A 16,812-nucleotide genomic window follows, 5' to 3' on the forward strand; every position below is an offset into this window, starting at 1 on the left:
ATGTCGTTGGGAGTATCAACAGTGCATCTCCCTTTATTGCTAACTAATACACCATTTCTCAATACGCCATAGTCTGCTGTCAACAGCTATCACGACAGCCCTCAAACCTTTTATTGTGAGCATGTTTTTGCTCAGTTTGAATGAATACCAGTGAGAAGAATTTCTGGATCAGGATGGGTGTGTGTGTGACTACAAAGTGTCCAATAGTCTTCCAGTGTGGTCTCAGCTCACCATCAGAGGGAAGCTTTAGTTGAAAGATCACTCCCTGGAATTTAGTTCGTGGTTTTGCTTTCAGCTATTCTAGTAGGCATGAATATGCATTGCCTGGTTTTGATCTGCATTTTCCCAGTGCCTCCTTGTGTAGCAATTTCCTCCAAGGCTCAGTGAGACCCAAGAGCTCCTAAAGGGACTTAAGGCACTGAAACCAATGAGATGCGGAGAACTCCTCCTTCCCCAAGTCTATAGTAGCAGTAAGGCCTGCTGAGGAGGCTCATATCAGTCAGGCTGCCTGAAGAGATACTCAGACGGTTGGGCTGCCTGAAAGTCCTGCAGTGAGCTCCCAGGTCCCAGATGTCACAAGCAGTCACCCTATTGGGGGATGGCGGGTTTCAGTGTTGCGGGTCCCTTTGAGTCATTCCTATCCCTGCAGTAGGCCTCTCCCATACTCCCGTAAGTTAACTCTGGCTCACCAAGCTCCACTTCGTTGTTATCCTTACTTTGGTCTCTGCCAGTTCCCTATCTGTGGTGAGCAGACATTTGTTCGAATCTCCCCAGGAATGGGGCCACACAGCATACTTGTATTGTCGCTTTTAATGAAGAGTCTGTTAGGACTTTTGTGTACTGTTTGGTAGCTAGGGACTGGTGGTCTCTGTTAGTGTGAAGGAGTTTTGTATGTTTTCCATGCAGTTTTTCATCAGAAATAGGTCCCGCTGAAGACAGACGGAAATCAGTCAGGTGGGAGATCATTAGAATGAGGAAATAGGCTCTGCCAATGTTTTTCCAGTTGCGTTTGCAAAGTACATCGCAGCCTGACACTCACATATGAAACGCATTGCTAACTCTTGACATTTTAACTTGACTCTTGAAGGCTTGGGTGGTTGGTTCTTAGCAACTCCCTTCCCCTCCTGTGCCCTCAGTACATGCATGCTCATTTTGTTCCTTAAGCACACCACACTACTCTCCATGTGCAGTTCACGCTGATTAACCCTCCTCTGGGAATACCTCTTTCTCAGCCTGCTGCACAGAGGGTTCTGCCTCCTCTATTAGGTCCAGGCTCGCCTCCTTCTCCCCAGAAGGCCTGTCCTGACTACCTTCCCCAAAGCAGTCACTACCAAACATTACGTAGCTATTGATCTGATCATTTTCTCCTTAGTGCTTAGCTATGGAAAAATAAACACATTTTTGTTTACTTATTTCCTGTTCATCTTTCCTACCGGAAGGCCAAAGTCATACATGCTGTCCTGTTCAACGTGAGGTATGCCATATATAAGTTGAAGCAACATTGATGAACAAATAATTCTCTATAAAATAATAGCCTAATTTGTCACTGAAGGGCTGACACACTTTGAAGCAGGTACATTTATGTATTTGTATACATTTCTGTGTAGGTACAAGTCTGGGTACAAGGTGCTAAAATGTCAGAGATAGACCCAATAAGCCAGTGTCGTCTACAAAAAGGCTCGGCCTTCCAGTAGCATCGGTTTTGTGAACAGCTGATGTTTTATTTGCTGCAGGGGTTCTCACGGTCTTTTTGCCCATGGCACATACAGGATCTAAATGTTTTCTCACATTCTAGTTTCTCTTATCAGAGGGTCCTTCTTTCTCTTCCCAGAACACATGTCATGACATACATGAAAATCTAGTTGGCTCTTCCAGAAAGAAGCTGGGCCTCTTCTTCAGCAACGCCCTTGCACTGTGGCAATGTTTTCTCATGGTATCCTCTACACTGCCCCAGAAGAATTGTCCACATGTGTGTCTCCCTCTTGGACTGCAAACTTTTCACGACCAAGACTGTAGGGCAGCAGCCCTAGAAAAAACAAGTGCTCAGCACTTATCACTGAATGCCAAATGAATACATAATTAACTGTAATAATGAGAGTATTACATCTAAATGTCTTAAGTAGTGACGTTATCAGTAACGTGGTGTAGTGTTGATGGACAGCTTACCACCATTTACCCCTCCTATCCTCTCCCTTGAATATCAGGAAGCATGGCTCATAGACACTATATCTTCTAGACCCCCTATATACAAGATTATGTCCTACGTGACACGTGGTTCAGCCGCGAGGAACCCCTCAGAATTTCAAATCCCGAAAGGACATCATAGCTCTAACTAGTCCACATAGTAAAGCATGTGGCTTGACAGTAGTTTTGGTCTGTCTTTGGGCCATCATAACCCACTTTTGAGAAACCAGGAGCTGAGAGTGTCATCCGTTTTCCTGACTGTCCTTTCTGACTTTCTTACCCCTACCTTACTTCCCTTGGCCTTCTGAAGTGGGTTACAAGCTTGGAATACCTGGTGCAGTTCCTTGGATCACGGAGCAGTATATGAGAAGTTGGGATGTATGGGAAATTTGTGTGTGAATTAGAAAATGAAAGAATGAATCCCACCACTCATGGAGAACTTCCTTCTGTTGGTATTTATTCAGGCAATGATAGTTTGGAAGCTGGAAAATCAATATAGCCATCATCACAAACAATGACGTGTATTAAGAATATGAGCTCTGTTAACTGTCTCACTGCAAAACCTGTTCCACTGGGAAAGAAATAGATTGAACTACCAAAGGCTGAGGAGCAAGGAAAAAGCTTGAGTAAATGATCAGAAACAGACTGCAAAGAGAAAATCATAGAGTCACCCAGCAAAAAATACATGCCCCAGAAAGGAAAGCCTGTAAACAGTCAAATTTCCAAACCTTGAGGCAGGGGCTCTCCAGTTGAGTTGTTGCTGTTTGCTCTGCCGTTGGATGCCTGGAGAACACGCTTTTTCTGAGCCTTAGGAAACACAGTCTTACTGCCCAGTCCTCTTCGTTCTGAGGAAACAATGTGTAACACGTCTTACCAAGCGAAAGCCCTCAACTTCCCATTCCGCTGAGTGTTCTTGAAGACAGCCGTGGAGAGGAACTTTTTCTAACAGAACGCTGCGTGTGCCTGGATGCTTTGGCTCACACAGGTCTGGAAGTAGGGGTGTGTGTGCATGCGTGTGTGCCTTGATGGGTGTGTGTCCGAGTCTGCCTGTCTGTGAGTGAGTGCATGTGTGTGTGTGCATAAGTACATTTCATAGGACCAGAAATCATCTTGACTAAAACAGACCTCAGTCCAGCACCCACATACATCAGGGTTGAGAGTTAATTAGTCACAGAAGCAGGACATGTAAAGTCTTAATTCTGGGCAGAAAAAGGCATGCTGCTTGAGAAGAAGAGCAGCTTCATGGTCACCACCTTCTGAGGACTGGTGTGACAGGGTGTTAGAAGGGACTTACTAGAAGTAGGCGGTGGTGGCAGGGGTGAGAACCGTGAAACACCCGTGTCATTCACACTTTGACTCCAGTGTCCTCAAGTCCTGGCCCTGTGCCTATCAGGAACAATGAGAATGGGACACTCACCCAGCAGGTGGAGCACAGAGGTTGACACCGCTTTCCCAAGAGCATTGGTGGCTGTGCAAAGGTAGGCTCCTTCGTTCTCAAGGGAAACACTCTGCAACAACAGGGATCCATTGAAAAGCAAGGAAACATTATCACTCAGAGATCCTCCTCTCTTCAACCAAGTGACATGAGGCTGAGGGACACCTTGGGAACAAAAACAAATATGACAAAGGCAACTCCTTTAGGAACAGGGCCACAGAACGGTGAGACAAATACCATTTAGTGTTTGGAGCACACGTCAGGAGCTGGGGAAGGCATAGCTAATCGGAAAGGGCTGATTGAGTTTGTATGGCATATGCATGAGAAACCGTATGATGCTACGGGACAGGCGCCAGTGAAACTGCCTCACTCTGGGAATGGAAGGGATTTTAAGTTGGACAAGTCAGTGGGGAAGTGGTTTGCAAAGGAGACGGTGGCACAGAGGATGACGGAAGACCTGAAGACATTGCTTCAACCACATCTTGATAAGTATTCACATTTTTGCTGGGCTACTGAAACTCAGAGCAATTTCCCTTGATTCTTAAGAGTGAAAGGTGCCTCAATGGTGCCTGGGACTGAACGAGGCAGCTGGTTTGAGGGATCTCTCTCCTCCTAAAGTGCTCTGAAGGGGAGAACACGGAATGGCTTTCTGCAGAAATCATCTCACCACTATTATAACAGCAAGCCCAAAGTGCCTTGTAGCAGGTAGAAGGCATGGCCCAAGAGCCTGGTGGCTCTTTCAAATTCTCACTGTCACTCCTCCCTCCTAGGAGGTGGTTATTGTGTGCTCCATCTTATAGCCCAGGACTCTGCTAAGCCTCAGGAGTCCGGCACTGCTTGTTCCATCCACTCTACCAAGTTGACCATTCAAGTCTCTTAGGGAATCAGCTGTGTGTCTTCAGAAACACTTGATTGAGCCGGGCGGTGGTGGCGCATGCCTTTAATCCCAGCACTTGTGAGGCAGAGGCAGGCGGATCTCTGGGAGTTCGAGGCCAGCCTGGTCTACAAGAGCTAGTTCTGGGACAAGCACCAAAGCTACAGAGAAACCTTGTCTCGAAAAACCAATAAAAAAAAAAAAGAAAAGAAAAGAAACACCCGATTGACTTAGAAATGTCGTATGTACACGCAGAAACTACAGATTGATACTTGGAGTGAAGCATTACATCAGACCCAAGAGTTTTGCTTTTGCTTTGTTTTGTGTTGCTTTTTTTTTTTTTTTTTTTTTTTAAAGAGAGAAAGCAGGAAGAGACAGCGGAATTAGAGGACATACATGTAGGTGGGGGGAGGGTGGAGACCTCATGCAGTGGGAACTTCCTGGAATCTATGAGGGTGGCCCTAGTGAGGAGGGCTAGTAATGGAGGCCATGGAGTCTGAACTGGCCATTGTTTGCAGCCAGGCAAGGTTGCTGGTGACGGGACTGCGCTGAATTTGGTTAAGTTGTTGGCCAAGGGGTTCCCATGGAGATCCCTAAAGAACCCAGGATGTTGCTAGGACAGAGGGCTGCTCCCAAAAACTGACAGCAGGGTTCCACTGCTAAGGACAGCATCCATACTGCTCACTGAACATAGAGAGGTTGAGCTGGTGCCTACAATGAACCTTCACCCTTCCATTCTAGTCTCTTTGGCATGGGAAGGTACTGGCAGGCTTCCAAAAGAGAAAACTGGATATCAACCCTGCCACAAAACCCTCACAAGATGTGCTGGAGAAATGGTGGCCTCGAACTTGTGGGATTGGCCAAGCAACGTCTGGTTTAACCTAAAGCCCATATTACAAGTGGGAGCCCATGCCCTACACTACCTGGATGTTCAGGAATCAGAGACTGGATAGTCCAATGACCTAGGGTAGAACCAAACACTACTGGCCAAAAAGAAAAAAAAACCCAAAAAAACCCAATGAAATGGTTTCCAATGATGCTATACTCATAGATCTGTGCCTTGTCCAGTCACCACCAGAGAGGCTTCCTCTGGCAGCAAATGCAAAGACCCATAGTCAGATATTATGTGAAGAGACAGTATAAACTGGAAGTCTCCATGGGGTCCTTCCCCCAGAGACAGGGGACAGAAAGATGACAGGAATCAGAGGGGATGGAGGACAGCAGGAGAACATGACCCACTGAATCAACTAATCAGGACACATATGAGCTCACAAGTGCTGAAGCAGCATCAAGGAGTCTGCAGCAGGCCCTCGGCGTATATGTTATGGCTATTAGCTTGGTGTTTCGTGGGCCCTCCTAACAGTGGGAGCGGGTACATCTCTAATTCCTTTATCATCAGCTGGGACTCCTCTTGGGTTACCTTGTCTGGCTTCAAAGTGACGGCTCTTGCCTTGTCTGACTGTATCTTGTCTTGTCATGCGTGGCTGTTGTCTCTTGGAGATCTGCTCTTTTCTGAAGGGAAACTGGAAAACTTGAGGGGGAGATCTTGGAGATGAGGGTAGGTGGGGGGACTTCAGAGGAGTGGTGGGCGGGGAAACTGCAGTCAGGATGTATTTATACAAAAAAGAATATATTTTCCAAAAAAAAAAAGAGAGAGAGAGAGAGAGAGATGCAATTGATGCTCAAAGAAGTAGGCACAGACTGGACAGGTTGGAGCCTGGGGTGGGAGGGCGGTGCTGCTCTCCTTCTCATCTGGTATTTTGTTAACTTTGGACCTCATGCTGGATTCCAGCAGCCTTAAGTGCAGAAGGAATGCGAAATGAGAACAGGAATGTTATCGTGTTTAGATGTAATATTTGAGGGCCTTAACACCCGAGTCCGAGTTGGCGGCTCTCTGGGGTTTCATCTTTAATCCTGTGTCTTTGTGCCATCTGTGTGTGATGGCCGGATTTCCAAAAGTGTTGCCTCAAGACTCTCATCCTCTGATTGGACCCCTTACGTTACAGTCCGCATCCCAGGACTGTAACATAAGTACCGATGTGATGGGGCTTTGCAGATTTGTCTAAGTTTTCAAGTCAGATGGCCTTAAAAGAGGATGATTGTACAGATGGACCGATTCTGTGCAGTGAGTCCTGCAGACCAGAAAAGCAGTGAGGTGCTTAGAGCTAAAAACCAGAACAGAGGAGGGGTGACAAGGCCTAAGGACATGATGCGGGGCACCGTCTTCCCCCAATGAGTGTAAAAGAAAGGCTCCGTGAGCCAAGAAACGCAGGTAGCCTGGAAGATCAGGGAGTTTCCTCCAGCTGACGCTAACAAGCAAGTGGGCCCTTGAGTTCTGCAATGAGGAGCTAAATTCTGCCAACAACAGCAAGGGGATGAAATCCCAGAGCCCCCAGACAGGGATTCACCCTCAATAACACCCTCACCTGACCTTTGAACTTCCAGATAGAGCAGTCAGCTCAGCCACACTCCACTGACGGACCTATTGATCTGTATTATAATCAATTAGTGGTGTCTTCAGCCTGGAAGTTTGTAGTCTTTTGCTACAGCCGCCGTACAAAAGGAACACATTGATAGACATCAAACGGTGTTGAGAAAGCTAGACTGACCCCAAACAGCCGGACCACGCAAATGACACGGACACAGATATTTTTAGAAAAGTCGAGCTTTCCTAAGGTCACAGCTATTAAACACAGAAAATGAGATTCAGAGCCATGTAATTAGATTCAGAACATCTCTTAACCAGAATGTAGGTAGCTCTAATGCATTTCTCAATAAATTCCCTCTTATAGTTGTTGGAAGGTTTGGCTGTGGTATCAAACAAGACCATATGTATATACATATGTAATACATATAGAATATGTATAGTAGTTATTGATTGCTATCAACTTAGAGAAAGTTATGAGCCTTATTTATCTTGTTTCCATCACTCTAATTTTGGTAGGTGTTCAATTAAAAAAGGTAACAATTACCCCCAGTGCCCCTCCTCTCCTTGCCACCTGATCCTGGTCTACCTCTCTAGAACAATCCTTCCATCCCATCAGAGGCCAGACCAACTTCTTGAAAACAAGGTAAGCCACCATCCCAGACTTATTAAAAGTAAGAGTGGGTGAGTTGTAGTGAGGGAATCCCTGGTCGAAAGCGGTTTATACAAGATCAACTTAAATCTGTATTGACTGAACTGATCTATCAGGGAAACCCTCTATTCACCACCTCGTCTTTGCATGATGGAGGGGCCGGTACTTAACAATATAGGACATATAACCTGTACATACACAGATCAAAGTTAGGTAACAATCCATCTGTCAGTCAGGATAAGAATCCACCACATCCCTGCTCCTGGGAATTTTGCTTCTCCCTCTGCCTAAAATCATTTAAAGAACCCTAAAACAGAGGGACCACTTAGGTTCCATCCTTGTTTCCATGGAGTGTATGCTATGCCTGTACTCTTACTTTTAATAAATCTGTACTATTCCTACTTGTAATAGGTTTTTTTTGGACCACCAGCCCCCAAATCATGACAAGTAGACTCATTATTAGTTATGAAGCCTCAACCTTATCTTATGCTTTGTTTCCAGGGAGCCTGAGTTCAGTTCCCAGTACCAAGTCTAGCTGCTCATAACTGCCTATGACTCCAGCTTGAGGAGTCTGACGCCCTCTCCTGGCTTCTGAGGACGCCTTTGCACATAAATAGACATGCACACATACATTCACATAATAAAACAAATAAAACCAAATCTTTAAAATGGAAGAGGTGCTAAAAAGACTGCATTTTATTTTTCAAGGTAAACAATTATATCATTTGCAAAGGGTTATAATTTTATCTATCCCAATATTTACATTTCTGACGTCATTTTCAGAATAATGCCATGTAATAACTTCAGTGGCAAGTGCTGTCAAGGGAATGTCTGTATCTCCCCCAAATTCACACACTGAAGCCCAGCCCACGATTCCTAATGAGCAGGCTAGATTACCAGTCCTTGAGTAGTTAAGAACCATTTCCAAGGAATCCACACTATCAGTGTTGTTCCCCGCACTGGACTGTGATGTTGCTGGGGTGTGGAACACTGACTCTCAAGAGGGCAAGCCAAGGTGAGATTCCTCCTAGAAAGCTTTTTATTTCAGCAATCTGATGTGGCTCCAGCTGACGGCCTCTGATTTAGCACAAAATCCCCGGGCAAACCATCCAGATTCCTTGACCTAGGTTGTCCTGGAGTAGTGGCTTACCCACATAGGCTTGTTAAAGCAGCCTAAATATATGTGTAAATGAAAGGCCAGGAAAATCCTCTGGGGCCCTATATTAATAACTCTGGCTTTCTAAGGAGGATAAACATTTTTTCCTTTGGAGCATCATAGAAGGTTTGGGCACTGTTTTTATAGGAGAGAGAGAAAGAGAGAGAGAGAGAATTTAGAATACCTACTGTAATCCAAGAGAGAGAGAGAGAGAGAGAGAGAGAGAAGAATTTAGAATACCTACTGTAATCCGAGAGAGAGAGAGAGAGAGAGAGAGAGAGAGAGAGAGAGAGAGAGAGAAGAAGAATTTAGAGTACCTACTGTAATCCAAACTATTGGAAGGGACAAGAGGAGAGGTGGGAACAGGGACAGCCAGGGGATGGGACATTTTTGCCCCATTCCCAGATCTTAAACGTCCATTTTCAAACTGTCAGTAATGACGAAAGCATTAGTGGTATTCAATACTGCTAGCGGAAAGTAGGCCACAGTTCCTGTCCTGCTTCTGATTGGTGGAGCGCAGATAACGCCTGGACAGCTTAACACAGTAGTCAAAAACAAAGTGGGTCCAGAAGATTCTATAATGCTCAGACTCTGGAACTGGCGTAGCCTAGAAACAAGCACACTTGGACCCAAGCCTCTGTATGCTAAGGGTGTGGCGCTGAACCTGCAGCCAGGGAAAGTCTACAGTGGGTGGGAACACGACACAGGAAACGATGTGCAGCGAGGCTGCAGATGTGCATGGGAGACAAAAGCCCCCTTGCTAAGAAGCCCACTCGGGGACTTCACACCTAGAAACATCATGACCCTTGCAAATGCTTCTGAAGGACCGAAGAGACCAGAGGATTGCAGACAGGATTCTTCACACCACTACCCCTAGCAGACTCTCAAAACTACTAGTGCGTACTCTGTGCAGACAGCTCCAACATGTCAGAAGTGACTTCAGCTTATTTATCTAACCTCAAAGACAGGTCATTCCCACAAGACTCACAGCTCTGAAATATCCGGCAGTCTGTTTCCACAGCGCTGGGATGGCGTTTGGAAGGTGAACACTGTGGGAAAAAGGCCAGCTCTGCTGAGCCTGTGAAACACGCACGGCAAAGAGCCTGCCCCTCAAGGGTGTCTTTAAAGTAGTCAGCGTTTAAAAACAAATTTCCTCCATCCTTGAAAGGCCCATGAAATACTCCACACCATAAATCCTTGGCGCATGCACGCCATTCTAAGATGCCAGCCCTTGACGTAAATACATAGCAACCCTGACTGCTTCTGCTGTTTGTCTTTCTTTCAGCTATTTCACAATATTCCATGGGTTCTTTTGTGCCCTCTTCTAGAAGAAATGAAGGCTTAAACTTGTTGGGACCATTTGGAGTCCTGGCCTCCAGCTGCTCTTCCCTGCTAGAGATCTTTACTTTCCTTCTGATTTGAGTTACTGAAAGCTGTGTCAAAGTTGTTTACCAGCTCTGCTTCACGAGTACGCGTTGCCTTGCCTTGAGGATCAGAGGATAAGGTTTTCACCTGTTGGCCCACCTGACTGTTGGGTATATAAGCCCCCGTGGTGCTAGCGAATAGGGGCTTCCTACCAGTGACTAGAGGTCCGTGTCTCTGTGTGTCTGTATGTTTCAACCTCCAGCCCGTTGCCTGAAGCTCGCGAACTGTATGGTAGCACATAGAGCGCAGACAGGCAGTGTGCGCTGCATAAACTCCTATGGCCTCCCCCGCACCGCATCCCAGGAAGTCACGAAAAAATGATGCTGTAGATATATAAATTAATAGATTTACTGACCACAGTGTGGGCAGCAATGAAAGGAGTTGCCACAAATAACTGACGATAAACAGGAAGTACAGTGTTGGTGTCGGAGAGAAGACTTTGAAGTGACTGCCAGGACTAAGTTCCCAACTGTAGGGGAGCTAGGCTGCAGCAGAGGGTTGAGGAATGACCTTCTTTAGAGCTAACTGCATGCTCTTTTGTCCATTCTGGCATTGAAGGGCCTGACCGCCACTGAGGCTGCATCCAGAACTCCAGACACAAAGCGATGGCGCTTGCCGTTTGAGGAACATTTAAATAACTGTTGATGTACACTTCCTTTTCTAGAAATGATGCCCGCAGACGGGCATAGTCAGTACCCCCAGCAATTCGTTCTGAGGCTTTAGAAACCTTTTGGATCATGCCATATACGCCCCAACTCTGTAATTAAAGGTCTTTCGCTAAGCTAAAGTCTCCTAAAAATCTCCTTATGTCATGGAGGAATATCACCACCCTCTTCATGCTGTGCTTATTCCCATCTCACAGGACACGGAGATTATGCTTCATCAGGTCTGGGCAGTTCTTCCTGTCAATCATAGTCTGTGAGCTACTGGATATTATTCTCCAGGGTCTCATGTACAGACCACAAAGTGTCCGTGGCAATTATGCCACAGTGTCACAAGCCAGAGCCCTCCAGTAGCTCCTTGAAGAGTTAGAAGCAAGGGCTTGTGCACACCAGACACGGTGATATGAGCCGGTGTGGTGCACGCAGCACTGTACAGCTGGCATCGTGCGTATGGAATTATATACATCACAAAAGCCCCCGACTCTGAATGTCGAGAACGGGGAGAAGAATCCTACACAGGAGCCCAGATGGTGAAAACAGTGGGCGTTCCCAAGGCTCAACCTTATGAACAGCAATTCTGGTGACGTATTCACCTAACACTGGACTGAAGGCTGACAAACTGCTATCACCCACTCTTTAGAAGCTGCATTAAAAATGAATGCTTATCCAGAGGGCGTATGCCATGCTCTACAGGGGGATTCTGGATCATATGCAAAACAAACAAAAAGAGGGGGAAGGGGTTTATTGAGCAGAGGTCATTTTAAATAGACTTTATTTGACTCTAAATGTTTAGATATTTCAAGGATTGTAAATGGTTTTTTAAACTGACAACAAAATACAGATGATACTGTATATTTCAAATTTATAAATGAAGAAAAATAAATTTTTCTTAACTTAAGATATGGTCAAAAGAACCAGTATGTTCAGTTCATAAAATAGGGATAAACGTGATCCTCAAATTTTATTTTTAAGTCTTCTAAAAACTACATGGAAATATTTGTAGGTAAATGTATTTTGGTAAAGATGATTATTTCTTTTTGCCCCCTCCCCCCATTTTATCAAAGCAATCTGTGACTTAAAGACATTTCCGAATCATCACATACATAGATCTAATCTATATAGGAATTAGAAAAAGACAAGATCTCCTGGGTAAACTGGGAGTATGAGGAGCATGGGATAAGGTTGAAGGGGAGGGAAGAGGATGGAAGAGGAATGGAGAAAAATATATAGCTCAAAAAACAATTAAAAAAGAAAACCCTAGCCCCAATTATCTGTTACTTCTAAGAAACATCTCATGGCTCAAAGTCAACTTATCAAGTAAATGCAAGCCCCAATGAGCCTGGAATAGCTAGCATTTCTGATACCTAGTAAAACAGAATCTAAACACAGACTAAAAGACATGAAGACCACTGCATATCAATAAAAAAGAACTTATCAAGAAGATATAACTTTTAAATAAATGCATTGTATGTTGTAGTCCCGTTTCATAAAACTAACAAGTCTGCTTCGTAAAGAGGGAGAGTTTCACCCACAGGCCGCTAAGACCCTTTCATATTTAATTTTGCATTTAAAAAAAATCTCAACCACAACTTACTACTCCTCAAGAGAACTTTTTCCCCCCATATTTTGTCTTCATCCATTTTTTGAGGCAGGATGGGGTCAGACCCAAGCTATTCAATACAGCCTTACTACCTGTGGACATCTAGACATCTGTACACAGAGAGGAGTTGTGCATTCGGAGGACATGAGCCACAACCAAGGCATGACACACTTCTCCCAAGGGCTGTTCAAATCTCCCCTACCCTGCTGACGGATTCCCCTCTGGGATGTTATTTTGTTTGAAACAGCAGCTTTCACAGAAATGAAAGACTCCTTCCCAAATATATCAACTTCTGACTTCAATGAACTACAGATTCTTACATTATTTGTTTCTTTTCTTTTTATTACAACCAGATTTTTCAAATCATAACATAGGAAATTGGGTTCTTCACGGACTAGCAGTTCTGTTGCAAAGCTTGTTTCCGTGAAGGACTTTCTACATACCTGTTCTGAAAGAGTTTTCCCCAGTCTCCTGGGTTCCTTACTCAGATATTTCCAGTGTCAGGTGAGATCTAGTGACACCCAGTGCCAAGTTCCAACTAGGTGTCCTCAGTACTTTTCCTTCCTTTGTTATCCTTTTGGTCCACATTTCTGCCAGGGACCTAAGGCCCAGGGTAAAATTTCCTTTAGGACATCCCACCCCAGTGAGTCATTCTGTAACAGAAAATGAATGGCCAGGGAGACAGCATTAGGGGCTCAAGGTCTCACAGCTAGGCAGAGGCAGGGCTGGGAGTACTGTGGGTTACACTCACATGCTCATGACCCAAGATGAAGGGTTATTTGGACCTTTTTTTTTTTTTAGACATTTTTAAACAATAAGCAAGCTTGTATCTGGAGTTAACTATTTGCAAGCATTGCAAAAAATCTTTTCATTCGTGGTGAAGATTCTCCCTAGTAACACACAGGACTGGTTTGCTTAGGAGCTGTTTTAACCTTTATACATTTGCCCTTATGACTTCTGTTAGAGTCCTCTGCCCTACCTAGATATCTTCCTGATGAGGCCAGATGCCACTCCCTGTTGCAGAATTCTTCTTCGGAAGTAGTCGTACACACTATATGTCCTGACTAGGGTTCTGCGTTGTTTGTATACTTCAGTTCAGTTTGAACGTCAAAGCACAGCCAACCCTTTAGATTTCACTCTGCTCTGGGGTTGTTCTGCTTTGCATTGCCCTGATTATTAAATCCGGATTTATTAATTCAGTCTGATTTGGCTTATTGCATCAGTGGTGGAGGAATCCAGCAACCGGGGATCCAATACTCAGCAAAAATTATCTGGTAAACAGTGCTTATGGCGCATGCTCATGCTAAAGACATAGACAACAATGGTCTTTACTACTCTTTATTTCTTAATAGAAGGTGTGGGGGGGGTGGTGAAGCTCACTCCCCAACACCCCACATTTTATGAAGAAATATTTCTTAATAATAAGCAAGACAAACAACCTTTTTAGGATAGAATGTTTAACCTTCTGAAATGCTGGGTTGTCCATTTCTATCATTTAATATAATCAGTAGAATAATCTCTAAGGGTGGCTATAGATAAACTCTGCTAATATCTCCCATGTGAGCAGCATAGAACAAGTTGTCTAGGACAAAGAATTACAAATTTGTCTAGAACAACAACAACAAAAAAACAACAAAAAAAAAACCTACCAGGAAATGGTTCAAGAGCAACTTGTTGTTTTGTTTTACTTATTCATTTTTTTGGTTTTTTTTTTTTTTTTGGTTTTTAAAAGTGATAAATTCTACTGAATTACACAGTTCTGGAAGCATTTGGTTTTGTGAATCATGCTATATACTCATCTACGAAAAAAGACTAAATAAATGATATCAAAGTTCCTTCTACTACTAGGGTATTTTCTGTTTAGGAGATGAGGGTAAGACAAACACATGACTCCTCCATGGTTGTCGTCTGTCGACCCACATTTTCTGACTTCTATTGGTTTCAGCATCTGCCTTTTAAAAGACGACTGTCTGCAGAAGGCTAAGCTGGCTATAGCTTCTGCCCATGGGAAACACTAAGTTCACTACATGTTTGTTCAAAATGACACAGAACTCAACTTGCTTGCGGGGCCCCTCCAGGGGCAGATTCACTTTGAAAGGGGAAGGACCTCCGGAGGATTTCTGGGGTCTGAGTCCCTAGCGAAGGGCTTCCGGGCACTAAAGATCATAGGGACTGTTTCTAGAAAAGATGAATGGTGGGGATAGGTGAATACTCTCACTGGAGGAGGCAGGCTCACCACCAGCACAGGGCAGGAGGGGCCCCGCAGAGCCAGGAAGGGATCAGTTTATATTTTGCTTGAGTGGATAAGAAACCAGACCTGGGCTGAGTTTAAGGGTCTTCTCTGAGGTCTTTGTGAAAACGGTTCCCACTGCCTCTAGTCCTTGACTTCAGACAGCAAATAACGGGCTGCAAGCCTTTGGCTGACACCCCAACCCTACCCTGCCATTTGATTTTAAATGATCGGGAAGTTAAAATTTAAAAGGAAACCTTAAAAACAGAGGTTTCTCTTAATAGAAGTCACATCTACTTTTCCGAATCCTCTGCAGGTGGGGGGCTACAGAAATTGGAGAAGGCTGTGGCTTGGCATCCCAACAGCTCTGTTCTGCTTTCCTCCTTGCCCCGCTAGAGAACGCTGGACCGTTCTGTAATGGTAGGTCCATTTTTGCCAGAAAATTCACATATTTGTGGGTGGAGCCAGTTGGGAGCCTGGGCGATCTGTCAAAAGTCTGCACAGGCCAAACAGCGCAAGGACTGCCAGGGGTTGAAAGCGAATACCTTGGAGGGTCGCAAATTTCCAGGGCGCATGGAGCCAAAGGTGTGCTTTTGGAAGCATGGCAAGTAGGAGACCATTAGGGGGAAGGGAGCTGGGTGACTGTGACCCCGGCCCTTTCATGACAACCATCTTTAGGTGCTATTGGGCAGCCTCAGAGGCCCCTGCCGTCACTCTGCATCTTGTAACTGGTTCTCCTGGATCCATTACCTCTGGCAGAGAAGAGGGGGCCGGCTCATACAACCCAGGGAGTTAGCTGAAGTTACAAGACTCTGGACATGACAAAAGGCTAAAAAAAGCAAAGGCTCCTCCCCAAGGAGGAGCATCAGCAGTTGTAGTTTCGGTGAATGGTCAGTCATGCAGGGATGGGCTTTTTGTTGCTGTAACCGCTTGAGTCTTTTATGATCCTGTATCTGACCACCAAGAAACTCATTGATTTAAACTCACACTAGATTTGGATTTTTTTTTTTTTAAATCTGTGGTTGGTGTCCATATTATATGGGATGAATAAACACTTTCCCACAATTCCTGTGATGGTTTGAATAGTTATGGCCCCTATAGATTCTTATGTTTGAATGCTTGGTCCATAGGGATTAGTACTAACAGTAGGTGTGGCCTTGTTAGAGTAGATGTGGCATTGTTGAAGGAGGTGTGTCACTGTGGGGGGTGGGCTTTGAGGTCTTATAAGCTCAAGTCTGGGCAGTGTGGTACACAGCACGGTCTCCTGCTGCTGCCTGAGGATCAAGATGTAGAACTCTCTGCTCCTCCTGCTCACCACCGTGTCTCGTCATAACGATAATGGCCTAAACCTCTGAAACAGTAAGCCAGCCCCAGTTCAATGTTTTCCTTTATAAAAAAAGTTGCCGTGCTCAAGGTATCTCTCCACAGCGATAGAGACCCTAAGAAAGATAAATCCCCAGTGAAAGAGTCAAAGTCACACACCATCGGATGAGTCACCATCAGAGGACATCAAACACGGCTACGAATCTTGGGGTGTCTTATTAATCCTTGGAAACTGGGGGATATACTAGTTCAGATAGCTAAGTCAATGCACAGTAAATTAAGGGCTTATAGAAAATTTCTTTTGAATTGGTAGACTCAATTTGGTATTTATGTGTCTCTCTAAGGAAGTGACTCACACAACAGTCCACCCCTTTACATGTAAAATGTAGAAGGGTACAGAATATATTGTCTGTATACATCCTGGGGACGCTAGAGTCCAGGTTAAAACTTCAGAATGTCTGCCTTTGAGTGGCAAAATAGTCCCTGTTCAGGCAGAGGCTGAAAGTTTTACTCCTATTAAAGAAAGAATGTGTCTGGAGGACTGTAGGTAGAACTTGGTGGGTACGTGCCTTCCATGAGAAAGGCCTGAGGGTGAGGGTCCATCACTAGCACCCCAAATACATGGTCTTTTATAAAGGAGCCGAGCTTGTATTAGCAAATACAGTGGGAAAAGCCACTGACACACAGGCTGCTGAGCCCCACTCATGGACAGACAGTTCAGGACTAAGTCTGAGTCGACAATACTGGCGTTCTTAGTCTTAGGCCTGGCTTTGCTAAGGCCAGTGCATAGCAGGAAGACCTATCTAGCAATTTCCAAAAAAATTTGTTTTCCCAGACTCCACAGTC

At 44.8% G+C, this 16,812-nt stretch overlaps 1 protein-coding gene across 1 annotated transcript in view; it reads right to left on the minus strand.

Annotated features, from left to right (window-relative positions):
• Positions 1 to 16,812, minus strand: part of Adamtsl3 (ADAMTS like 3) — a 216,983-nt gene that overhangs the window by 10,869 nt on the left and 189,302 nt on the right. The window contains exons 23-24 of the mRNA XM_057756193.1: positions 3,602 to 3,784; positions 2,913 to 3,029 (exon numbers count right to left, since the gene is read on the minus strand). Coding sequence (XP_057612176.1) covers positions 2,913 to 3,029; positions 3,602 to 3,784 — 300 coding nt within the window. The remainder of the gene's footprint in view (positions 1 to 2,912; positions 3,030 to 3,601; positions 3,785 to 16,812) is intronic.

The sequence above is a fragment of the Chionomys nivalis genome, chromosome 23, assembly GCF_950005125.1.
Source record: "Chionomys nivalis chromosome 23, mChiNiv1.1, whole genome shotgun sequence".
NCBI classification, from domain to species: domain Eukaryota; kingdom Metazoa; phylum Chordata; class Mammalia; order Rodentia; family Cricetidae; genus Chionomys; species Chionomys nivalis.